The 25860-nt window shown below is 52.1% G+C and overlaps 1 protein-coding gene across 1 annotated transcript in view; it reads left to right on the top strand.

Moving 5' to 3' along the window:
- The window catches only part of NUP160 (nucleoporin 160), a 1937143-nt gene that overhangs the window by 1701434 nt on the left and 209849 nt on the right, over positions 1–25860 (top strand). Inside the window, exon 33 of the mRNA XM_069623088.1 lies at positions 17217–17358. Coding sequence (XP_069479189.1) covers positions 17217–17358 — 142 coding nt within the window. The remainder of the gene's footprint in view (positions 1–17216; positions 17359–25860) is intronic.

The following is a 25860-nucleotide window of genomic DNA, read 5'->3' as shown; positions in this document are numbered from 1 at the left end:
AAACCCCAAACCGTATGGGCACAAAAAACTAAACCCCAAACCGTATGCCCCCGTCCACTTTTACTTGGATTGGGGTGGCACTGAATATTCCCAGCTGCTGGTTTCAGCAGCAGTCGGCATTTATTTGTATTTAGCTGTTATCCCCTTTTTTTGCTTGCAGCACAAGGCTTAAAGAATCTAACAGCTAGACCCATGAATCGATTACTGTTGACTTAAACCTGCTGTCCGGGGTCAGGCTAAGCACAACTCCACGGTCTCCCACTTCATTCAATCACATGACACACGGCCGCTCACTGCTCTTCAAGTACAATGCCTGATCGGCTGGATCAAAGAGACACAGCTCTGCAGTCTCCCGCTACGTTCAGGCACACGGCCGCTCACAGCGCTTTAAGAACAATACCTGGTCAGCGGGTCTCACTTCAGATCCGATACCTCTGACCTGATCTCACTTTTACCCCCAAACTCTCTCGGAGCTCATCCGATCACAGCTTCAGACTGCCGCTCTCATGGGCCACCGACTGCCCAGCACTATAGCCTCTGAGCCCAAACCGCGGACCAAAAAAAACGCAATGCTCGCGACATACAGCAAATAGCACTAATCCACTCTCTCGCCGTTTCTGCTGTTTGGAGGAAAGGACCTTCCGCAACAAACGTGTGTCAACCGTCAAGCCGCACTGAAACTAGCAGAGTTCAGCTGCTTCTGACAGTCTGAATCTTGACCAACAAGTTTGTTCCTCCCTCCCCCACTCTCTATTCATTGCATACCATAGCAATCATGCACATCAGAGCATAGCATAGCAATCCTGCCACATCAATCCCCCCCCTCCCATTTGGTCGTCCCTGAACAGGGTGTAGACTACATGGAGCAGGAATTCTATTTCAGTGTTGGACATGTGACCTAAAACTTATACCATCTCCCGTTCATTGGAGGTGTCCTGTGAAATTTCTCTATTTCAAGTGGCAGCAGTCAAGCCTCGGTGGGCAATTGAGACACCTGTTTAGCACAGCATGATAGAAGGCAGCGAATAAGAATAACTATCTTGCAAAGGCGGCAATTATAACAACAGTTAAAATACCATGTAGAATGGATAAACCTGGAGAATCAAGTCATTTGAAGACAGGTTAACAATGTGCCGCCATAACCCTCGTTCATACTGTATAAGGTGGTACCAACCACTGGGAGGTGTATTATGACGTCCTCAACCTGGGAGTAGTTTTCGGGTACCCACGCGCAACATTCTTGTCCTATAATTGTACAGGCAGCCCCTTGGGCAGCCAGTTAAATAATCAAGCGCCATTCTATTCTGGAGGACCATCGTTCTGAGTGCAACTTGCTCGCTCTTCGGTAACCGTATTCCTTTGGCAGTGTCCTGTTCGGGGAGAAGTGATGAGGCATGAAGATCTACCCTGTTAGTTGTAGTGCCAATGCTTGGGATCAGGAACCCTGCAGGGCCTTTGAACCATGCCCAGGCATCGCGTTTGGCCCGGCAAGGCGTGTAGTGAACTTGTGGAAAAAGGGACACATGGCGGATTTCTGGGCGAATGAACCCAATGGTGCACTGACCAGTCCAGTTAGCTGAGAGCCATTGGTATGCGCTAGCCCCACAAAGGAAATAGAGCCCCTTGTGTGTGTAGTGAGCTAAATTGGTGCTATTACTATGAAATCATACTTTCTTACCGACAGCAGTGTTACTGGTGGTTGTAGTAGCACTTCTGTTAAGCACATGGGTTGCCGGTGTAATACCCATAGAAGGCAGCGTGCCTAGCGTGTTGAAAGAGATCAGAGCGTGTGGAACAAAGGTGGTTGGTAAAGTATTGGCGTAGCTGGGGTAGAAGGGTCCCTGGGGAATGGGATGCGTCCTATTGGGGCACAAAGATTCGTTAATACAGAGGTCATAACACCATTAAGCAATATTGAACAGGACCGAAATGAAGGGAATCCCCCACTGGCGTACATGGGAGTATGGGAGCATATATAGCAATCGGAAGCATTCATTGGGTCAGCGTAGGCCCAAGAGAAGTTGAGGAAGGCGTTGGTGTCTGGGTGTAATGTTAGTGCGCGGTACAAATATCCTTTAACATTATCACCACCAGAATGGTCGCCTGGCGCTCTGGCGGTTCTGAAAGAAAAGGGGGTTGGGAGAGTTAGTGGGGATGAGCTGGAGAAGTGCAAGAGAGCAGTGATGTGCTGTTGGCGGCCTCAGCCCGGAATTCCGTCGGCTGGGCTTAGGGTGGTAATATCATGGTAAGAAACAGCAACATGTTGAAAATACACCACTTATGTATGTATTCGAATTTGTAAAGCGCGAACAGCCCGGGGGCTTTGTGGCGCTTGTTACAGAACAGAATACTTAGTTACAGGAATGGTGAGTAGTAGCAATTTTGAATACAGGCAGTTACTGGAGAAAAAACATACAATCGGTTAGATGTAGAGGGAAGTTTTGAGGTTTTTTTGGAAGGCAAGGAAAGAGTGTTCAGCTCTGATCTCTGAGGGTTGAGTGTTTGTTAGGCAGAATTCTGTGCAGTGCCTTTAGGGACCACTACACACAATTAAGACTCCAAGTGGTAATACAAGTTCACCTTTGGTACAAGCCTGTACTACTACGTTAGTGGTAGCAGTAGCGGAGCAGCCAGGCTTATCTCAAGAGTATATGAGCAGTAGCAGAGATTACACAAAGGGACCACAATTACTGTGACTCAAGCAAACACTGACTCAAGGTTTCAGGTAAAAAATATAAGTACATTTATTTTTAAACCATTTGTTATAAACACAACACTTCTATTAATTCAAAACCACACGTAAAAATACACTACAACCAACCAGAATAACTCAAGATAAGTAACCTATGTTTTAACGGACCGGTGTTGTGAAACAAAAGACGTTACCGGGAATACATATGCGATCACTTTTTGACAGTAATGACAGTTCGGTCTTACGAGAGATATGTGTATCCGCGGCAGGAAATGTTACCGGGGCAAAAACACACTTAGCACCGGAGTTAACCAGAGAGAGTTGGGGGCAAAAATCGTAGGCAATACTTTTGTCAGGGCAGACATAATCAGAGTACACTAGTTGACAGAAATTCAAGAGTCAATAGGCCGGAGCCAGTGTCAAGTGGAACCGTGTTCCTGTTGTCGAGGATCACACAGTCGGACAGTTCAAGATTCAACGTTGCCAGGAGTACTTAGATATTGTCAACAGAGGAAGTAAAAGTTATAAGGAGGGAAGATGAGGACAAGCCTTGGCGGAGGAGAAAAGGGATTCACCCTAGCTCCTCGAAGCACAACACAGTACCTTATTCAAGAAAGAAGCTGGTGCCACGGCAGTTGTTCCTGGTAGTTTCCTGCAGACCCATGGTTCCTGGAGCTTCGGCAAGGAGGACGTCTGAAGGGGGTCTGCACTACGCAGGGATGAAGCCAGCAGCAGCGACTGTGAATAAAAGGTGCGCTCCTTAAAAACAGGAGAGGCTTTTCAGATGGCTATCCGGACTACTACAGCAGTGTGCAGCTTTTTCGACCAAGAAGAGGATCCTCTGGCTGTGGAAGATGAGCTGGTTAACCCCACCAGGCTCAAGGGAAGAAAACTCCAGACTGGATCTTCTCTGGTCGTCGAAGGGTAGATAGCTCAGGACTGCAGCAGGGCTTCACCGGGATGGTATAGTTGCAGCACTCGACCTCTCCTCCGCTTCTCTTCGATTCCTTGTAATTCCAGTGGCGACTCTCTGACTTCCAGCCCAAGAGGACCTGCCTTTTATGCGAAAATCCCCCATTCACACAGCCTGGCTGTCAATCACGCAGAAGGGGGGTTGTCCAGCCCGGATAACCACCTCGACCAATCATGAAAAGGTGCAACTTGGGTGACTCCACCCCTCCCTCACATTCAGCCCACCTAGACACTCATGTGCTTAGAGGAGGGCTAAAAGACAGTGAACAAAGAAGGCAAACCTGGTTTGCTGCGCAAAGTAAAACACAAGAAGGAGTTTAACAAATAGAAATGGCGAATAAACTATACCAAAAGCAGATGTATTTGGTCAAACGGGTTTAAGTTCGAGGCTAATACAATAGCCTACATTCTCCAGCATGGGGTCTGGCATGGATTCACATGCTCATGAATATTCCCCGTCGTCAGGCCGGGAATCCTCAGTATAGAAAAAATCAGTATCAGTTTCGTTTCTGATCTGTCTTTCTTAGTAGTAACCAATCACTGGTCTCTTCGTCATACTGCCCCCAGCCAATGACTGCCCTCTCCCTAAGCCCCGCCTCCGGCAGCCATCCTCAGATTTTTACCGCACATTCAAGTGTTGGGAGTCCTCGTGCTTAGCTCTCGAGCTTTTGCTGCGTTTTTGCGCTTTTTTCAGGAGTTTTTCTAATTTTTTCGGTTAAAAGAGCCTCAAGCTCCACCGTTTCAACTTCCGATCAACGGGGATCCGTTTCGGAGTTTTCTAGCCCCTCAAGGGTGAAGATTTCGTCGAGTTACGCTTTTGGAGGATTCCAGAAGTTTCCGAGGCCTACCCCGGGCATGGCCCAGGAGAAAGGGAGCTTGACGCCCGGGAAGCTATTCAGGACGTGCCCTGGATGCCAGCTTCAGAACTTTTTCAAGGAGGACGAGCATTCGTTATGCCTCTACTGTCGCCATGAGGACAAGACGCACAAGGAAAAGGACTGCACATTTTGTGGAAACATGCCGGAGCGGACCATGAAGGATCGCCACCTCCGTCTCACCAACTGGCTGGAAGGTAAGAGCCCGCCAGGCGAGAAGAAGAAGAAGTCCGAGCGGTCTTCTAAGTCCTGTGAGGGTGCTCCGGCGACGGGGGCCCAACAAAAGGCTAAGCACCGGGAGCGCCGAACGGTCGGGCTCCTTGGCTGCCAGGCAGGGCGCACCTCCCCGGCGCCATCGACCACGAGCCAGAGGGTAAGAGGAAGTCTGAGAGCCCGGCGAAGCTCCTGGAGAGGCCCCGGTCGATCTCGAAGACTCCAGCAGAGGGGGAGCGAGGCTCGGACCCTCCCCCGAAGGTGAAGGCCCCAGGCGTACAGAAGGTGACGTTGGCCGTGATTCACCCTGCTAGGACCTCGACTGAGGATGTCGCTGCGGCCCTGGCTCAGCCTGTGGAGGCTACACCAGTGGAGGCGCCCTCAGGTACCAGAGTCTCCCTGCCACCGCGGAGGGAGTCGTCTTTCAGACCCATCGAGAGGACCCCCACGAAGTCCTTGTTGGAAAGGGGGGGGGCAGGAGGTGGTGGCCGTCGTGGATACGGGCACGACCTCTGAAGAGGAGCTCATCCAAGTCGTGGAGGAGACGCAGCCCATCGGGAGGGATCCCGACGAGGGCGACAGTGACGCAGACGAGGCTCCTCAAGAGCCCTCACGCCTGTCTTTTCCGGCGCTGCAGGACACCTCGGTGGCCATTTTGTCAGCCATCCAGTCCTTATGCTCGGAGATGAGGACTAGGTTGCCCCTTCCCCCGACGGAGGAGCCTGAGCCAGACCCGACGGAGGATCCGGAGCCAGGACCTTCGGGGAGCCCACCGCCTAAGAGGAGGACGACGCATCCTAGGCCTCCTCTCCCGCCTCTGCGGCCTTGTCTGCCTCCCCCCCGGGCCACTACCCACAGGGATGATACAGGCATGGACATGACTACGACGGGTACGGATGATGACGGAGGCGACGACGGGGCGTGCCCCCCGTCGCCCCCTGCCCGGGCGTCCCCGCCCGACGAGATTGGATCCTTCCATGCAATGATCTCCAGGGCATCCAAGCTCTTCCAGCTCTGCCCCGAGGAAAAGGAGGGGTTCCTTTACCAGCGGCGCAAGGCTAAAAGGAAGACGGTCCTCGCCGTACCGCTTCTTGATGACATCTGGGATGAGGGGCTCGCCCTCCTCAAGAACCCTGCCATGGCTCCTGCGAAGAGGGACCGGTACGAGAAGAAGTACCGGGTCCCCGACAATGCCCCCTTGTGCCTTAGGGCGCAACCTACCCCGGACTCGGTCGTTTCGGCAGCGGCCAAGAAGAGAGCGGGGGGGGGCATCGGCCTCGACTTCAACCTCCCCTCCGGACGGTGAGGGTAGGAAACTGGATGCGACGGGACATCTCATCTGCAGCGACGACCATCAAGGCGGCCAACGCCCTGGCCATCGTAGCCCGCTACGACAGGGAGTTGTGGTTCAAGATCGCCCGTCTGTTGGACTTCCTTCCGGATGCCAAGAGGACTGAGGCCCTGGAAATCTTGCAGGAAGGTGAGATTGCCTCAGACCACGCCATTGCGGTGGCTACGGACATCGCCGACACCGGTTTCCGTCAGTTGGACAACAGCGTTTGCCTGAGATGACGAGGATGGTTCAGGGCGACGGATTTCCGCCAGGACATTCAGACCAAGGTTTTGGACATGCCCTTCGATGGGAACAACCTTTTTGGCAAGGCGGTTGATGAATCCCTTCAGGCGATCAAGACGGACACGGAGACGGCCCGTGCACTGGGTGTGCTCCAAGGACGACGGCCGTCCTTTCGGAGCTCCGGAGGCAGACAGGGTGCCTCCAAGGGAGCCGGCAGCAGCTCCTCTACTTACCATCAAGCGGCAAGGTCTTCTCGCAGGAGGCCTACAGGGGACGCGGCAAGTTAGGTGGATCCCGCCGTCGTCACCAAGGTGGTCAAGGAGGCAAAGCGGCCTCCAAACAAGATTGAACCGTCCGTCGGGTCGGGACCCCGCCGAAGCACCCCGGTTGGAGGCCGGCTGACGAAGTTCGTCAGCGTGTGGGAGTCCATCTCCACCGACCGTTGGGTGCTGGACGCCCTGGCCCTGGGGCACGCCCTCGAGTTCCAGAAGAGGTGCCCCTGCATTCCTACCGAGGCCAGGAAGGAAAATCGTGTCCCTCAACTGCTGTTGGAAGTACGGGCGATGCTCAGGAAAGGTGCCATCGAGCTCGTCCCGAAGAGGCTTCGGGGCTCCGGAGTTACTCAAGATACTTCCTCGTGAGGAAGAAGACAGGAGGATGGCGTCCCATCCTGGACCTGCGACGACTAAACAAATACATCAAGACACAGAAGTTCCGGATGGTCACCCTCCAACATGTGCTGGGACAGCTGGAGGAGGGCGATTTCCTGTCGTTGTTGGACTTGGAGGATGCTTACTTCCACATCCCTATTCTAAAGAGGCACCGAAAGTTCCTCAGGTTCGTGGTCAAAGGGCGGCACTACCAGTTCAAGGCCCTCCCGTTCGGATTAAAATCGGCACCCAGGGTGTTCACCAAGTGCCTAGCACCGGTGGCGGCGCGGCTGCACCGGCAGGGGTTCCACGTCTACCCCTACCTGGACGACTGGTTCATACGGGCAAGGACAAGGAAGCTCGCCGTGGAACACACTGCGAAGTCCGTCCAGCTGCTCACGGACCTGGGGTTCTCCATCAACTTTCCAAAATCCCACCTGGTCCCGTCGCAAGTCGCCCTGTTTCTGGGAGCACAGCTCGACACAGTGGCGCGGCGGGCCTCACCGTCGGAGGAAAGGATAAGGACCATCCTAGGAAAGGTGCAACGTCTACTGGCCACGGATGTGGCCAGAGTGAGGTCTATCAAGTCCCTCCTCGGAATGATGTCCTCCTGCATTTATCTGGTGCCCCATTGCAGACTTCGGATGCGGCCCTTGCAAGAATTCCTCGACGCCCACTGGATCCAGACGACGGGCAGCTTCAAGGACAGGATCTCGCTCGACGAAACGTTCCGTCAGGCGATACGATGGTGGGGTGTCCGCGCTCATCTGACAGCGGGAACAGGCTTCCTAGCCCCCCGGCCCACCAGGTGACGGTGACGACGGATGCCTCCCTGGAAGGTTGGGGAGCGCACACCGGGGGCCTCCACGCGAGAGACCTTTGGTGCTCGGAGGAAAAGACTCCACATCAACATCTTGGAGCTCCACGCAGTGTTCTGGGCCCTCAGGTCCTTCCTTCCGTCCGTCCCTCAAGGGCAAGGTGGTGAGGATCTTCACCACGATGTTTTACATTCAGAAGCAGGGCGGAACCAGATCCCCTGCCCTGTCCAAGGAAGCCCAGGATCTGTGGCATTGGGCCATCGCACAAGGGATGTTTCTGGTACCCTTTCATCTGGCAGGGATAAAAAACACCATCGCCGACTGACTCAGCAAGGAGCTGCGCTCGTGCCACAAGTGGGAACTGCACCAGGATCAAGTGGACCGACTCTTCCGACGATGGGGCGAACCCCAGATCGATCTTTTTGCGACGGCGGCAAACTCCAAGTGCTGGAGGTTCGCCAGCAGGTTTCCCCAACTGAGGAGCATGGGCAATGCTTTCTCGTTCCCCTGGGACGGCCTGTTCCTTTATGCATTCCCGCCGTTGCTATTCCGGCTCGTCAACCAGCTCAATAGGTCCCGGTGCAGGATGATCCTCGTCGCACCGGCGTGGCTGAGGCAGATCTGGTTCCTGGACCTTCTGGACTTGTAAGCGTCCACACCGGTCAAGCTACCGACGGACGCGGACCTTCTCCCCAGAGAAGGAGGCGCCATTCTTCATCACGAACCAGGGTCACTGAACTTGCAGGCCTGGCTCCTGCAGCACTAGAGTTTGGAGGATACGACATCCCGGCCTACTGCAGAGAGGTTCTTGCAAAGGCCAGGGCATCCTCAACTCTCAAGAGTTACGGACACAAATGGAAGAGGTTCTCTGGCTGGTGCCGGGCACAGAAGATTAACCCTCTGCGGATTACGGCCCCTCAAGTATTGCCGTAACTACTGTCTTTGGCCAAAGCTGGCCTATCTCACGCTTCCATCAAGGTACATCTGGCTGCCGTCTCACGTTACACCAGAAATACAGGACGGGCGTCCTTCTGGTCTCATAGTCTGGTGTAGGAATTTATGAAAGGACTGTTCCGATCATTCCCGCCGGTGAAGGCCCCTGCCCCGGCGTGGGAACTGAACGTGGTGCTTACTAGGCTCATGGGGGCCCCATTCAAGCCTATGCATTCAGTGCCGTTGAAGTTTCTGTCGTGGAAGACAGCATTCCTTGTGGCCATCACCTCTGCACGACGAGTGGGAGAGATCCAGGCCCTGTCTTGCAAGCCTCCATACTTGACTTTTCACGACACAAGGGTGGTGCTGAGGACGCACCCCTCCTTCATGCCCAAGGTGCCGTCGGACTTCCAGCTCAACAAGCCCTTGGTGTTGCCAGTTTTCTTCCCTTCGTCGCCAGCTGAGAGGACGCTGCACTCGCTAGATGTAGCTAGAGCGCTGAAGTTCTACGTGGACCGCACAAAGAGTTTCCGGAAGACATCACAGCTGTTTCTCCAGCATGGGGTCTGGCATGGATTCACATGCTCATGAATATTCCCCATCGTCAGGCTGGGAATCCTCGGTAAAGAAAAAATCAGTATCAGTTTCGTTTCTGATCTGTCTTTCGTAGTAGTAACCAATCACTGACCTCTGCGTCATACTGACCACAGCCAATGACTGCCCTCTACCTAAGCCCCGCCTCTGGCAGCCATCTTCAGATTTTTACCGCACGTTCAAGTGTTGGGATCCTCATGCTATTTCTCTCGAGCGTTAGTGCTATTTTTTCACATTTTTTTCTCTTCGATTTTTCGGTCAAAAGAGCCTCAAGCTCCACCGTTTCTTCAACCGATCAACGGGGACCCGTGTCGGATTCGTCTACGCCCCTCAAGGGTGAAGATTTCGTCGAGCCACGCTTTGGAGGACTCGAGAAGTTTCTCAGGCCCATCTCGGACATGGCCCAAGAGAAGGGAAGCTCGACGCCCGGAAAGCTGTTCAGGGTCTGCCCTGGATGCCAGCTTCAGAATGTCTTTAAGGAGGACGAACACTCCTTTTGTCTGTACTGCCTACATGAGGACAAGACGCACGTGGAGAAGGACTGTGTGTTTTGCGGCAATATGTCGGAGCGGACCATGAAGGACCGCCATCAACGTCTCGCCAACTGGCTGGAAGGGAAGAGCCCGTCAGGCGAGAAGAAGAAGAAGAAGAAATCCGAGCGGTCTTCTAAGACCTTTGAGGACGCCCCGGCGACGGGGGTCCAACACAAGGCCAAGCACCGCGAGTCCGCTGGCACCGGGAGCGCCGAACGGTCAGGCTCTATGGGCGCCAGGCAGGGCGCATCCTCCCCGGCACCATCAACCACGAGCCAACGCTCTGGTTCGGGTAAGAGGAAGGCCGAGCACCCGGCGAAGCTCCTGGAGAGGCCCCGGTCGAGCTCGAAGGCCCCATCGGAGGGAGAGCGAGGCAGTGACCCTCCCCCCAAGGAAAAGGCGGTGAGCGCACCTAAGGTGGTGAAAGCCTTAATCCATCCGGCCAAGGCCTCTATCGAGACAGTCGCGGCGGCCCTGGCTCAGCCTGTGGAGGCTACACCAGTGGTGGCGACCTCGGGGCTCAGAGTCTCCCTGCCACCGCGGAGGGAGTCCTCTTTTATGCCCATCGACAGGACCCCCGTGAAACCTGCGACAGAGAAGAAAAGGGGGGGGCAGGAGGTTGTCGTGGATTCGGCCTCAACCTCTGAGGAAGAGCTGATCGAAGTCTTAAGCCACGGCGTTGGCGTGGAAGAAGACCAGCCCGTCGGGAGGGACCCTGATGTGGGAGACGACGATAACGTCGAGGGTGCCGACGGGGCCCCAGACCGCCCTTCGGAATCCCCTCAACCAGTGCCGCAGGACAACTCGGCGGCCATTTTGTTGGCTATACAGTCCTTATGCTCGGAGATGAGGACGAGACTGCTGTTACCACCAGCGGAGGAACCGCTCCCGACGGGGGGACCCGGAGCCAGGCCCTTCTGGGAGCCCTCCCCCTAAGAGAAGAAGGATTCATCCTCCACCTCCTTTTCAGCCATCGCGCCCAGTTCAGCCCTCCTCCCCGTCCACGACTCGTGGGGATGATTCGGGGACTGACACGGCCGCGACGGGTACGGACGACGAGGTTTACGACGAGGATCTGCCGTCGTCACCTCCCACCCGGGCTTCCCCGCCCGACGAGATTGGATCGTTTCACTCCATGATCGCCAGGGCATCCAAGCTTTTCCAGCTCTGCCCGGAAGAGAAGAAGGAAGGTTTCCTTTATCAATGTTGCGAGGCCAAGAGGAAGACAGTCCTCTCCGTACCTCTACTGGACGATATTTGGGATGAGTGCCTCGCCCTCCTCAAGAACCCATCCACGACGCCGGCTAGAAGGGATCGGTACGAGAAGAAGTACCGGGTCCCGGACGCGGCCCCCTTGTGCCTTCGGGCACAGCCGACCCCGGACTCGGTTGTTTCCGCGGTGGCCAGGAAGAAAGCGGGGGGGCGCGGCCTCTACGTCGACCTCCCCGCCGGACGGCGAGGGAAAGAAATTGGATACGATGGGACGCAGGGTCATCTCGTCGGCAGCGACGACGATTAAGGCGGCCAACGCCTTGGCTATCGTAGCCCGCTACGACAGGGAGTTGTGGTACAAACTGGCCCCCCTGCTGGACTTCCTACCGGACGACAAGAGGGCGGATGCCCTAGAGATCTTGCAGGAAGGAGAGGTGGCGTCGGACCATGCCATTACGATTGCGACGGACATCGCTGACACTGGATTTCGCCAGTTGGGCAACGGCGTGTGCCTTAGGCGGCGTGGATGGCTCAAGGCTACTGACTTCCGTCAGGACGTGCAGACCAGAGTCTTGGACATGCCGTTCGACGGAAACAACCTGTTTGGGAAAACAGTGGACGATTCCCTTCAAGCCATCAAGGCAGACACGGAGACGGCCCGGGCTCTTGGGGTTCTCCAGCAACGGCGGCCGCCCTTTCGGAGCGGCAGAGGCAAACAGGGTGCCTCCAAAGGTTCCGGCGGCGGATTTTCCACCTACCGACAAGCGGCCCGTTCGTCGTCGCAGGAAGCTTACAGGGGACGAGGCAAGTCAGACGGACCCTGCCATCGTCGCCAAGGAGGTCAAGGTGGCAAAGCCTCGTCGAAGCAGGACTGAACCGGCCGTGGGGTCGGGCCCCCACCGAAGCACCCCGGTGGGAGGCCGGCTGGCGAGCTTCGTCAGCTTGTGGGAGTCCATCTCCACCGACCGTTGGGTGCTGGACGCCCTAGCCCAGGGTCACGCGCTCGAGTTTCTAAAGAGGTGCCTGCGCGTCCCCCCTGTGGCCAGAAAAGAACATCACGTCCCTCAACTTCTCTTAGAGGTAAAGGCTATGCTCAGGAAGGGCGCCATCGAGCTCGTCCCAAAGAGGCTTCGGGGCTCCGGAGTTTACTCAAGATACTTCCTCATGAAGAAGAAGATGGGAGGATGGCGTCCCATCCTGGACCTACGACGACTGAACAAATTCATCAAGGCACAGAAGTTCCGGATGGTCACCCTCCAACACGTCCTGGGTCAGCTGGAGGAGGGCGATTTCCTGTCGTCTTTGGATTTGGAGGATGCCTACTTCCATATTCCCATCCTAAAGGGACAACGAAAGTTTCTCAGGTTCGTGGTCCAAGGGCGTCACTATCAGTTCAGAGCCCTTCCCTTTGGACTGAGTTCGGCACCCAGGGTGTTCACCAAGTGCCTCGCACCGGTGGCGGCGCAGCTGCGCCGAGAGGGGATGCACGTCTACCGCTACCTGGACGACTGGCTCATCCGAGCGAAGACGAAGGAGCTCGCCGTGGAGCACACGGCAAGGACCGTCCAACTTCTCACGGACCTGGGATTCTCCATAAACTACGCCAAGTCCCACCTGGTGCCCGCGCAAGACGCACTGTTTCTGGGAGCGAAGCTCGACACAGTGTCGCTTCTGGCCTATCCGTCGGAGGAAAGGACGAGGGCCATTTTGGGCAAGGTGCAGCGGATGCTGGTTGCGGACGCGGCCAGAGTGAGGTCCATCAAGTCCTTCCTCGGAATGATGTCTTCTTGCATTTACCTCATCCCCCTGTGCAGGCTCTGGATGCGCCCGTTGCAGGAGTTCCTGGACGCGCGCTGGATCCAGACGACGGGCAGCTTCGAGGAGAGGATCACACTCGACGAGAGTCGAGTGGTGGGGCACCCGCGCGCATCTGACGGCGGGCATGGACTTCCAGACCCCCGGCCACCAGGAGACAGTGACCACGGATGCCTCCCTGGAAGGGTGGGGAGCGCACACCGAAAATCTGCACGTGAGAGGCCTTTGCCTCCCGACGGAGAAGTCCCTCCATATCAACGTCCTGGAGCTCCGTGCAGTGTTTTGGGCCCTCAGTTCCTTCCTTCCGTCCCTCAAGGGCAAGGTGGTGAGGATCTTCACCGACAACACCACCACTATGTTCTACATCAGGAAACGGGGCAGAACCAGGTCCCCAGCCCTGTCCAGGGAGGCGCAGGATCTGTGGCATTGGGCTGTCGCCCAAGGGATGTTTCTGGTGCCGTTTCTTCTGGCAGGGATAAAAAAACACCATCGCCGACTCACTCAGCAGGGAGCTGCGCTCGTGCCACGAGTGGGAACTACGACAGGATCTAGTGGACCGCCTCTTCCGACGGTGGGGCACACCCCAGATCGATCTGTTCGCGACGGCGACGAACTCCAAGTGCCGGAGGTCCGCCAGCAGGTTTCTCCAGCCGAGGAGCATGGGCGATGCTTTCTCGTTCCCCTGGGAGGGCCTGTTTCTATACGCGTTCCCTCCATTGCCATTGCTGATCCGGCTCATCAACCAGCTCAAGAGGTCACGGTGCAGGATGATCCTCGTCGCACCTGCGTGGCCAAGGCAGATATGGTACCCGGACCTTCTGGACTTGTCAGCGTCCCCGTCAATCAAGCTGCCAGTGGACGCAAATCTTCTCTCCAGGGAAGGAAGCGCCATCCTCTATCACGACCCGAAGTCGCTGAATTTGCATGCCTGGCTCCTGCAGCGCTAGAGTTTGGAGGATACAACATACCGGCCGACTGCAGAGAGGTTCTTGCAAAGGCCAGGGCGTCCTCGACTCTTAAATGCTACGGACACAAATGGAAGAGGTTCTCTGTCTGGTGCCACGCACAGAAGATTAACCCTTTACAGATTCCGGCTCCCCAAGTACTGCCGTACCTACTGACGCTGGCCAAGGCTGGACTGGCGCACGCGTCCATCAAGATTCATCTTTCTGCGATCTCCCGATACACCAGAACCACGAGGCGGACGTCTTTGTGGTCTCATCGTCTGGTGAAAGAGTTCATGAAGGGACTGTTCAGATCGTTCCCGCCGGTGAAGGCTCCGGCCCCGGCGTGGGAGCTCAACGTGGTGCTGACCAAGCTCATAGGACCTACGTTCGAGCCTCTGCACTCGGCTCCGTTGAAGTTCTTTTCGTGGAAAACAGCGTTTCTTGTGGCCATCACCTCCGCACGACGGGTGGGAGAGATCCAGGCCCTTTCCTGCAAGGCCCCGTACTTGACTTTTCACGACACAAGGGTAGTGCTCAGGACGCACCCCTCCTTCATGGCCAAGGTGCCGTCGGACTTCCACCTCAACGAACCCTTGGTGTTGCCTGTTTTCTTCCCGTCGCCTTCGTCGCCGGCTGAAAGGATTTTGCACTCGCTGGATGTGGCTAGAGCGCTGAAGTTCTACGTGGACCGCACGAAGTGTTTTCGGAAGACGTCACAACTCTTTGTGAACTTTGGACCTGTCAATCAGGGGAAGGCTCTCTCGAAGGCTTCCATTTCCAGATGGCTCTCTGTCTGTATCATGTACTGTCATCGGTTGGCAAACCGACCGCTGCCTGGCCGTCCGAGAGCCGATTCCACTAGAGCGATCGCAGCTATCACGGCGTTCCTATCTGGTGTGCCCTTGCTGGACATATGCAGGGCTGCTACGTGGAGGTCGACGCACACCTTCACGAAATTCTACTGCGTCGATCGGGATTCCAGGGAGGAGTCCAGGGTCGGCCAAGCAGTGCTGCGCAACCTGTTCACCTAAGGTGAGCCTGGTGAGGAGGTAAGATTTGCTTAATGTTGAGTTTGATGTAATGCTTAATGTTGAGCCTTTGCCACCTCCTTTGGTTGTGCATGTGTGTACTGCTATGTATTCTTTATTCATGAGCATGTGAATCCATGCCAGACCCCATGCTGGAGAAGGAACAAGTTACTTACCTGTAACTGTTGTTCTCCAGCATGGGTCTGGCATGGATTCACATGCGAACCCTCCCGCCTACCCCTCTGCGGCTCTTCACTTGGTCATACTGCCACTTCACGTGTTACCAAATATGAAGATGGCTGCCAGTGGCGGGGCTTAGGTAGAGGGCAGTCATTGGCTGTGGTCAGTATGACGCAGAGATCAGTGATTGGTTACTACTACGAAAGACAGATCAGAAACGAAACTGATACTGGTTTTTTCTTTACCGAGGATTCCCAGCCTGACGACGTGGAATATTCATGAGCATGTGAATCCATGCCAGACCCATGCTGGAGAACAACAGTTACAGGTAAGTAACTTGTTCCTTGTGAACTTTGGACCTGTGAATCAAGGGAATGCTCTCTCGAAGACTTCCATTTCCAGATGGCTCTCCGGCTGCATCATGCACTGTCACCGGTTGGCAAACTGACCGCTGCCTGACCTTCCGAGAGCCCATTCCACCAGAGCAATCGCTGCTACTACGGCGTTCCTGTCTGGTGTGCCCCTGCTCGACATCTGCAGGGCTGCTACGTGGAGGTCGACGCACACCTTCACGAGATTCTACTGCATCGACCGGGATTCCAGGGAGGAGTCCAGAGTCGGCCAGGCAGTGTTGCGCAACCTGTTCGCCTAAGGTGAGCCTGGTGACGAGGTAAGAGTTGCTTAATGTTGAGTTGTTGTATTGCTTGATATTGAGCCTTGTGCCACCTCCCGTGGTTGTGCATGTGTATACTGCTATATATTCTTATATTCATGAGCATGTGAATCCATGCCAGACCCCATGCTGGAGAAGGAACAAGTTACTTACCTGTAACTGTTGTTGTTCTCCAGCATGGGTCTGGCATGGATTCACATGCGAACCCTCCCGCCTACCCCTCTGCGGCTCTTCACTTGGTCATACTGCCACTTTATGTGCTACCAAATCTGAGGATGGCTGCCGGAGGCGGGGCTTAGGGAGAGGGCAGTCATTGGCTGGGGGCAGTATGACCCAGAGACCAATGATTGGTTACTACTAAGAAAGACAGATCAGAAACGAAACTGATACTGATTTTTTCTATACCGAGGATTCCCGGCCTGACGGGGAATATTCATGAGTATGTGAATCCATGCCAGACCCATGCTGGAGACCAACAGTTACAGGTAAGTAACTTGTTCCATATTACCACGGTTATATAAGATAACCGCGGTAGAAAAGTAAGTCTGAACGACATCTCTGTGTCACTGCACCGAAGGTGCTGTGTAACACACAAAAGAAGGGGGCTAGTGAAGTGGTGTACTCCAGAGCCTACAATCACAAAAACAGATGAAATGCACATGGCAAAACATGGGTAAGAGTGGGGGAAAAGCTTGCACTCTTACCAAGTGAAAAAAAATAACTCCAGAAATCCAGCAAAGCTGCTGAGGGACGCACTAGGTAAGGGAAATTAGCCATTGAATGAGAATTCTCCCTAACAATCCTCATAAATGTCACACCCATCTCCTTCACCTCACACCACCTAATATCTTTATTGTGCAACAGATATGTCTTAAAAGTACAATTTAAACTGACGGCATTCAGTGACGGTTAATTAATTTTTCCTTAATTACAATTTTTTTTTTCAATCAGCAGAGGCAGAAAATTAAACAGTCTTGTTGGAGTATACACTGCACCCTGGCCTATACTCCTAAGCTACCTCCCGGTCTAACACTACACATACAATATGCTTCCCAAATGTATATAGCACTCTACTTTTTCTCTTGATTAATAACTTATTTCACCTCTGAATGTACTCTATGCAATATCTGATTGTACCCCATGTGACAATATGCAAATGTTTATATGTATATAGTATTCCATTTATTTTTTGTATCTTTATGCACCAATGTATGAATATGTACTTTATGTAACCAAGCTAGCTGTTTTATGCAAATGCGACCTGATGCCCCCGGTCTGCTGCGCAATACAAGTAATAAACTAAACTAATGATGGTTGTGCTCTAGCTTCCACCGGAATAGCTTGTGATATTCCTGTTTTCCGTTCGCCCTTGGTGATGGTTGTATTGTCATTTGCACTGATTGAGTCGTATGGTTATTGTAAGGTCATCTCTGCAGCAGCATCATTGATGATGTATTGTAGCTTCATCTGATGGTACTCTGTGAATATTTCTCCATCTCATGCAGTGCCACAGATGAGGCATGGCGACTCCTTTCGTCCTACCTTGAGGCGCACAAGTCTCAGAATTGTCCATATCATAAATGTGTCATCAACAAGCTCTTGTCTCATGGTGTGCCTCTACCAGTCTGGCTCATCAACAGCTTTAAGGTAGGTGTTGTAGCAGACAACCAAACCGAACTGATAAATGCATGCACTAGCTATGCATGCAGAAAAAAAAGCTGTCTGTGGATGTCTTTGCTTTGGTGTTAGGAAAAGAGATGTCTTTTTGCAACTTCTTTTACATCAATAGAACCCCCAGCTTACTGCTATGGCTTGGACCCTGTCCTGACTTTCTGAGGTAAATAAATACCTTTTTCCTTCCTTTGCTCAACCTGCCTGTTTTGAGGGCACTGGCCAGTTCTTCGCATTACTAGTGCAGGAGGACCCTGTGAGCTTTGTAAGATTCTGGTTCTTTTTTACTGTCGCTCTCAGCACCTTAAAGTGAAGTGCCACCAAGTTACTATATATCCCTTTTTCGTCTTTCTTTTGTTACATTTTTGTCACCTTCTTGATGTTGAGGACAGGCTTTTGGCAGCAGATTATTTTGTGCAGTTTATTTTTCTCCTTGTTCTCAAATGCATGTTTCTGATGCTTGTTAATCTGCTTAGAATCACATGCTGAACGACATCCCTGTGTGCATATAGTCAGATATCCGGTGATAACCGCAGAGTACTGCATCTTGTCTTTCGAGAATCGAAAGGGAACATCGACATGGGCGTGTCTGTAACCTTATCCCTAACGTTATGTGCAGTGTACCCAAAATCCCTTACGGGTCGAGGTCCCTCAGATTGTTTTTTTCCACCCAGTTTACCGGCCGATTTATGCAGAGACATTGCTATATTGTTATATTTATCGACCTTTGGTCGTTTTATATTCTCCTACCATCTCTTCCCTCGACGGCTGTTTGCTGACCTTCGCCAAAGCCTGCTCTACGGACCTTCAACGGCAGTTGATCCGGTCAGCACCTTCTGGCCGTCGTACACAGTAGGGAGAGTGGGGTGGAAACACAAACACCTTAAGTGTAATGGGTGTCTTCCCCTTAACCACAATGAAGTGGCCTGTGCGGCTTGTAAGCTCCTGCGTCCCACGACCCTAAAGGAGCGCGGTTTTAAGCGGTGGGCGGCCTACGGAATCTCGCAGGCCGAGAGTAGTTCCCCCGCAGCCGCCGAGTGTGATGAAAGGCTTACTGAAGACCAGGGCTCCAATTCGGAGGCCTTTGACCTCACAGCGTTGCACTCTCGCTCCGCGTTGTCCGTCCCCGGCCCAATAGGCATGACGTGAGACCTGCTATGGGGACTGTACATCCTGGTGACAAGGATGCACATTCTTCCCACACTAGAGACACAACCCCCGGTCTGTCTTCGATGAAACAGTCTAAGCGTTCCATAACATCAACGGGCACACCAAATAGTTCGGCAGTGCCCGCCGAACTTCAGCATCAGCAGCCCTCTCCGCAACTATAGGTGCGGCATGCTATCGGGCAATCTTAATCAAATGGTGCTACTACCAATATTCAAGCGATTGTCGAGACTCATCAGAAGAAAGCAGCGGCGCACAAAGCTCTGGTTACGCCGAAAACATACCGCGCAACCTCTGGCCCAGTCCAAACACTTGGCTCAAGTATTACCAAAAGCATTGCGAAGATAGTTTTGGTGGCAAATCAAGGAGAACGGTCGAAGGACTCGTTGAAACCGAAGGATATACCTAAGGTCTCGTCTAAACCTAAAGGTAGGCCTAAAGATTCATCTAAACCTAAAGATAGGCCTAAAGACACGTCCCAAGACATGCCACAACCATCAGAACCTCAAAGACTTTTCAGAGAGCCGTGTGTCTGTCTCTTCGACATTAAACAAAAAATCGTGACGTTCCAGAGAAGATGATCACTTAGAAGATCCTTTTCCAACCCTAGACTCCTCTTGCTCCTCATTATGGACCAGGGAGAAGTTTGAGGGGTGTATAAATATGTTAGAGAGAGTTGTGGATTCCTCAGAGAAATTCACACCTAAAAGGCCTTCAGAGGAGAGCCTTTTTATCCCTTTGGCAAAATTTCAAAAGATCTTTAATTCCTTTTGTTAGGAAGAATTCTCATTCTATGGCTAATTTCCCTTACCTATAGAGTCCCCCAGCAGCTTTGCTGTATTTGAAGGGTTTGTTTCTTTTTACCTGCTAAGCGTGAGACTCTTTTCCCACTCTTCGGCATTTTTGCTATGTGTATTCTAGGCTATTTTTGTGTTTAATGTCTATGGGATTTTCTTTTCTCAACCCCATAGGAACCATCTTTATTCACATGTGTTACACAGCACCCTCAGTGCAGTGACACAGGGGTGTCGTAGCGACCCCCAAGCATAGACTCCATACCCTGGGACTGACTACTGTCTCCCAGGGCATGTAAAATCCCCATTGACTTTTCTAGTCATTTTTTATGAACTTAACCAGTACAACCCATTTTACTATGGAGGTACTGGAAAGGGTTAATAGTTTTTCCCCTTAGGTTCATTTTCAAGGGGGTACCGTAAAGTCCCTCTCTCTAAAGTTTCTGGCTGGTGGCAGTGGTTACCACCATAAATATTCGACCGCAAATATTTTCCTATGGTATTTTCCCATTGTTCAAGGCTACCACTTTTTCTGACAGCCTCTAACATACCGCCAGTTTATTTTATTATTAACTTTACTCCGGTAGGTTTTATTTGCCAGAACTTTAATACAACTTCTTTCTCGTGTCTTTCTCCAAACCCAGGTCGGGGATCCTTTGTTCGTCCTTTTGGCAGGCTTCTACCAAGAAGCCCTCCTTTCGGCGCCACTGAGACTGGGGTGGGTCCGTTGTGTGGGAGGGGTAGCAGGACCCCTGGACAGAGTTGCCTCCGCAACCCATGTCTCGCACTATCCTGATGGGCTGGAGGGTCTCCCGCCAAGATGACCACTCCACTGTGTGAGTGACAGCTAGGCTGTATGAATGGGGTTCTTTTTGCATAAAAGCAGGGTCCTGAGGACTGGAAGAGCAAGACGTCGCCACTGGAACTAAGAAGCCGAAGAGGAGAGAAGCCAAAGACATCTGCAACAACTGAACCACCGGTGAAACCCTGCTGCAGCGTCTCACCACTTTTCTCCACACAACGAGAGGAGATCTTCATCTGCAAGAGCCTTCTTCCCTTGAGCTGGTGGGGCCAACCAGTTTGCCAGTAGCCTTCCTGGACCTGCCTTGGTCGAATCACCAGTACTCTGTGGCCGGATAGCCAGGCACCCGTCTACCCAGACTGCGATTTAAAGGAGCATACCTTTTATTCGTCGGGCAGCACTGCGGCTGGTTTCATCCCTGGGTAGTGCAGTAACTCGAACCTTCCGCCACGACGAGAGCCTGTCTTCCTCTGCTGGATTCCCCGAACTGCAGGAACTACCAGGAGCCACTTCTTCATTTTAAAGGTACATTGTTCCGCCAGGACGCCCTTTCTTCGCGGTAGCCCTAAATCCTTTACCTACTTGTTGGGTCTGGCGCCCCTCTCTCAACATTCTTTCGCTTTCTGCATCCACCTTTTCAAAATCGTTAACCAAAGAACTGACTGCAGTTACAAGAACATTTCGCTCCTGGGCCCTTGCCCTGTACCACTGACTCTGGCACAGGCCTATTGACTTTGGCTACATTTGTTAGATCTGCCCTCTTTAGATTGATTTTCAACTCGAACTGTGTTGGTGCTTCTGTTTCTTATAACTACCCTTTCCTTCCCATTGCTAAACCTTGTGAAGTACCGTTTTGCTCAGTTTTCATTTAAGTATATGCTATACTAATGCACTGTCTGACTTAAACTGGTACACAAACGTATGGGAAGTGTTGATAGGGTGTTTGAGAGGCTATTTCGTTATAACTTGTGCGTTCCCTCCCTTGTGAGAAATTGTTAGTGAAACCATTGTGTGTAGTTTTCACTGTGCCGTTGTGCGCTGTTTTCACTCTGGTTCACTTTGTCCACAATTTAAATAGGGAGTGTGTATATTTTTCCTTGACTTTATTTTAACTTGCTTGTTGACTGTGATAAATGTGTTTTATTAGAAGTGTGTAAAATAAATATATATCTACTTTTTAATACAAAGCTTTGGTCAGTGTTTCCTTGTTCCATAGTGCTGTAGGCCTAATGTGTAAACCCTGAATACTGTTCATCTCACTCTTGAGATAAGTCTGACTGCTCAGCCACAGCTACCAACTAAATGTTTGTGGTACGCACTGATACCAAAGGGGATGTATTGCTCTCACCTGTAGTCTTAATCTTCTGTAGTGCCCCCTAAGGAAACTGCACAGGATTCTGCCTAACACCTTTCAGGAGGAAGAGTCTTATGACCTCACTGAGGATGAGATCCCTACAGACCAATTCAATCAAGATTAATACCCCTTTGGGGACCCTGTGGGTGATCCCATTGACCCCTCAGAGGGTTGGTGGGAAGACGACCACGGCCAGTCGACCCTTAGCCTTGGGCATCACCTACCCCAGCACCGGAACCTGACGCCCTGTGCATGGATTCTCCCTTCCCCCCCCACACCTGTTCGACAGGCCTCCCCAGTTGACGACCAGATGGCGTTTAACGCTGTCTTAAGGAGGGCAGCAGAACATTTCCAGATTGCTACTCAGGAAGCTGTACCAGAGGCTGATTTTTGTCGAGGACATCTTAAAAGAAAAGTCCACTGCCCCCCAAGCTATTCCATTGCTGAATTCAATCAAAAAATGCTTGGCCCCTTCATTGTTGACAACTGCCCTAACAAGGGCTGTCAATCCTAGAGTTGAAAAACTGTGTTGCCCTTCCCCTTCTGATCCCCTATACATCAGGTGACCTGCTACTGCAGATTCCCTGGTGGTAACTACAACCAGGAAAAGGGCAGGGGTCCCCCTATCCACAGGGGAAGCGCCTCCTAACAAGGTGTGCAAAAGGTTATACGCACTGGGGAAAAGTCACAGCTGCTGCAGCATTTTCACTCGCATAGCTAACACCACTTTGTTGGCTAGCTATTCAGACTTACAATGGAATATGCTACAAGAAGGCCTTCAAGAAGTCCCTGAACCGCTGTGGGCTCGCCTGCTTCCCATTGTAGCTAAGGGCAAACAGGTTAATCATAGTATTCTTTAAAATGCTTTGGTTGCTGCAGAAACGGCTGGCAGGCCCTTAGCACAAGGTGCCCTCCTAAAGAGGCATGCCTGGTTACGAAACTCTGGTTTCAAACCAGAAACCCAAGCTTTATTGATAAATAAGCCGGTGGAGGAGACCAACTTATTTGGGAAAGCTGTTGATGAGGCGCTTGAAACAGCTAAGAAGGAACACAACACCATCAAGACCCCAGATCAAATCTCCTAAAGGCCTTCCCAAAGAAGAGGGGGCCGTTCTCGATGTTCCTTTCGTGGCCAATCTCGCTTCCCTCACAACCAACATGGCACTGGAAATAACTGGTCCTCGACTCGGTACCAGCTATGCCACCCCGTATCCCCCAAGAGGTAAACAACGTGGAAAAGGATGGGGTCGGAATTTCACCCCTAGAGGCTCCCCAGCCTCACGTGAGAAATGACCAGCCAGATGCCTGCCCGGTAGGACCGGCTGACATAATTTCTTCAAGCATGGGAGGGTATTGCAGACCAGTTGGTACTCAAGACTGTCGCCCATGGGTCCTGCATAGAATTCTGCCAGAACCCCCAATTCTGACCTTCACGATCAAGACGCCTGACGCCGGAACAACTGCGCATCCTGCTGCAGGAGGTCGAGATCCTGCAGGAAAAGGGCGCCTTAGAAGTCCTACCTCTTCTACAGGTAAACAAGGGTATTTATTCAGAGTACTTCCTTGTACCCAAAAAGGATCTCACCATGCACCTTGTACTAGATTTGCAGCTAGCAAACAAATTTGTCAAACCTCAAGTTTCATATGGTCACTCTGCAGGAAGTAATTGCCCTGCTCACACAGGGAGACTACATGGCAACATTGGACATAAAAGATGCATACTTTCATATTTCAATGTTGCCAGCGCACAGAAAATACCTCAAATTCATGATCGAAGATGAGCACTCAGTTCAAAGTACTACCCTTTGGCTTTGCCTCAGCACCAAAGGTATGCACAAAGGTACTTTCAGTGGCAGCGGTACACCTGTGCAGGCTATCCATCCCAGTTTATCCTTACCTCGACGACTGGCTCAGAACAGGGGAACCCTACGGGACATGCCTATCAAACACTCAAAAGACGATAGACCTCTTATTCAGCCTGGGATTCTCCATCAACTAGAAGAAATCCAGCTTAGACCCCAGTCAAGTCAAGCAGTTCCTAGGGGCTCTAATTCGAACAAAGGACGGCCTCGTCTGCCCCTCCAACGAGAGGGTCCAAAACATTTTTCAAATCCCTCAATATGTTGCCAGTCGGGAGGTGACGGTATGCAAGGCCATGCGACTGTTAGGAATGATGGCGTTGTGCATTTATTTGATTCCTCACACGCGGTTGAGCATGCGTCCAATACAAGAGTGACTCAACAGCCAGTGGTGTCAGGCCAGCGGACAATGGGATGATCTAGTGGTTGTCTAGCCAGCCCTCGTTCTCTCTCTGCAGTGGTGGTTGAGGAAAAACCTCTTGAAGGGAAAGTCCTTTACCACCCCCGCAGTAGAAGCCACTCTCACGACAGACGCATCGCTCACGGGGTGGGTGCTCACCTGCTTCAGCAGACAGCGCATGGCGTTTGGTCCTCAGAAGTAGCATCCAACCACAAACGTGTTGGAGCCATTAGTAATGTTCAAAGCTCTGAAAGCATTTCAGACACAACTGCAAGGAAAGACGGTCCTGATCCTTACAGGCCATGTACTATCTGAACAAACGGGGGGTGGGGGAGCACTCACTCTCCAGGGCTGTCCGAACTGTCCCAGAACATTTGGAAATGGGCTATCCAACACATGTTCCTGTTGTCACAACATGTTCCAGGGGAACTCAATCTTCTGGCAGACGTACTCAGCAGAGATTTCCTGCTACCCATGGAGTACAAATGGCGATTACACAAAAGACATTGTCTCCAACGTTTTTCGCAGAATGGGGCTTCCCAGAGATCGACCACTTTGCAACTCTGGAGAATGCTCAATGCCAAGATTACGCCTCCAGGTACCCCCAGAACCGTTCCAAAGGGAACGGACTCTGGATCACATGGTCAGGGAAATGTGTTTACGCTTCCCCCGCCTGTCCCCCCTCCCCTAATCAACAAGATAGTGCACGAGGTGCACCAGGAACCAGTCGCCATGATATTGGTAGCACCCATGTGGGCATGCCAACCGTGGTTCGCTCATCTGATGGGGATGGCTCTCTTCCCCCCACTCCCCTCCCCGAGTGAAACTACCTTTCCCATACAACATGTTATCTCAGGAAAAGGGAGAAACACTTCACCCGTACCCGCAAACTCTAAACTTAGTGTGCTGGCTCTTGAGGTCAGAGATGCATGGACATACTTCGAGAGGCAAGGAAACCTAACACCCGATATTGCTAGTCCAGTAAGTGGAGGCGCTTTGTCATCTGGTGCAATTCCAAGAGCATCAACCCCATTGACTGCCCTCCTACCCACATTGTATTGTACCTGACTCATTTACTAGACTCAGGCCTGGTGTTTAACTCACTAAAGTTTCACTTGGCTGCTCTTTTAGCCTACACCATCACAAGAGAAGGTGTTGTGGTGGAAGATACCAGTTATTAAGGCTTTCATATAGGGAGTAAACTCCGTGTACTGCTCGCTAGTCTATGCACAGCATGTGATTCTAGGCAGATTAACAAGCATCAGAAGACATGCATTACTTACCGTAAAAGCATTTCTGATGATTGTATCTGCTTAGATTAACATGTCCCTGGACCTTTCCTCCCCATTCTGATGGAAGGAACATATACGTCTACTGCTTTTTTCTCTTTTCTGTACTCACTCACGATAGTCATAAGGCTCCCTCATGGCAGAAAAAATACAATCGGAGGGACCTCGACACTTGAGGGATTTTGGGTACACTACACGTCACGTTAGGGATAGTGTTACTTGCACGCCCATGTCGACGTCCCCTTTCGATTCTCAAAAGACAAGATGCAATACTCCACGGTTAGCACTGGATGTCAGACTATATGCACAGCATGTGAATCTAAGCGGATACAATCATCAGAAATGCTTTTGCAGTAAGTAATGCATGTCTTATTTTTTTAACACATAATGCCATTTTGAATATCGGACTCAAAATGGCAGTACAATGCAGCTTTCAGCCTGTGCGTTAGCTGTCTATCCCAAGGTCTTGTCCTCCTGAGTCAGGAAATGCTATACATGGCATGCTCTTTTGCTTGCTCCAGCTTGGAGTTCGAGCAAATTGGAGGTGTGTGCATCCTTCCCGTATATGGGGAATGGGACTTTATTCTTTCAATCCACATTCCAGACTGGGATTGCTAGGCAGATGTGGCACAAGGGGCTGCCTATGATTGTACGATCCTTGTCGGTTTCAATGGTACAGATCCTTACCATTGATGGGCTGGGGCAGGCTGCAGTCTGAATTTGAAATAAAATCTGCAAAACGAAGACTGCAGCGGATGATGACCAGCATTGCCAAAGCGATGTCCCTGTGAAGCTCTGCCTCTTGCAATGTTA

Source organism: Ambystoma mexicanum, chromosome 11 (assembly GCF_040938575.1).
Source record: "Ambystoma mexicanum isolate Mex_15411 chromosome 11, UKY_AmexF1_1, whole genome shotgun sequence".
Lineage (NCBI taxonomy): Eukaryota > Metazoa > Chordata > Amphibia > Caudata > Ambystomatidae > Ambystoma > Ambystoma mexicanum.
Note: the sequence above shows the minus strand (reverse complement) of the source record. Positions and strands in the feature narration are given on the sequence as shown.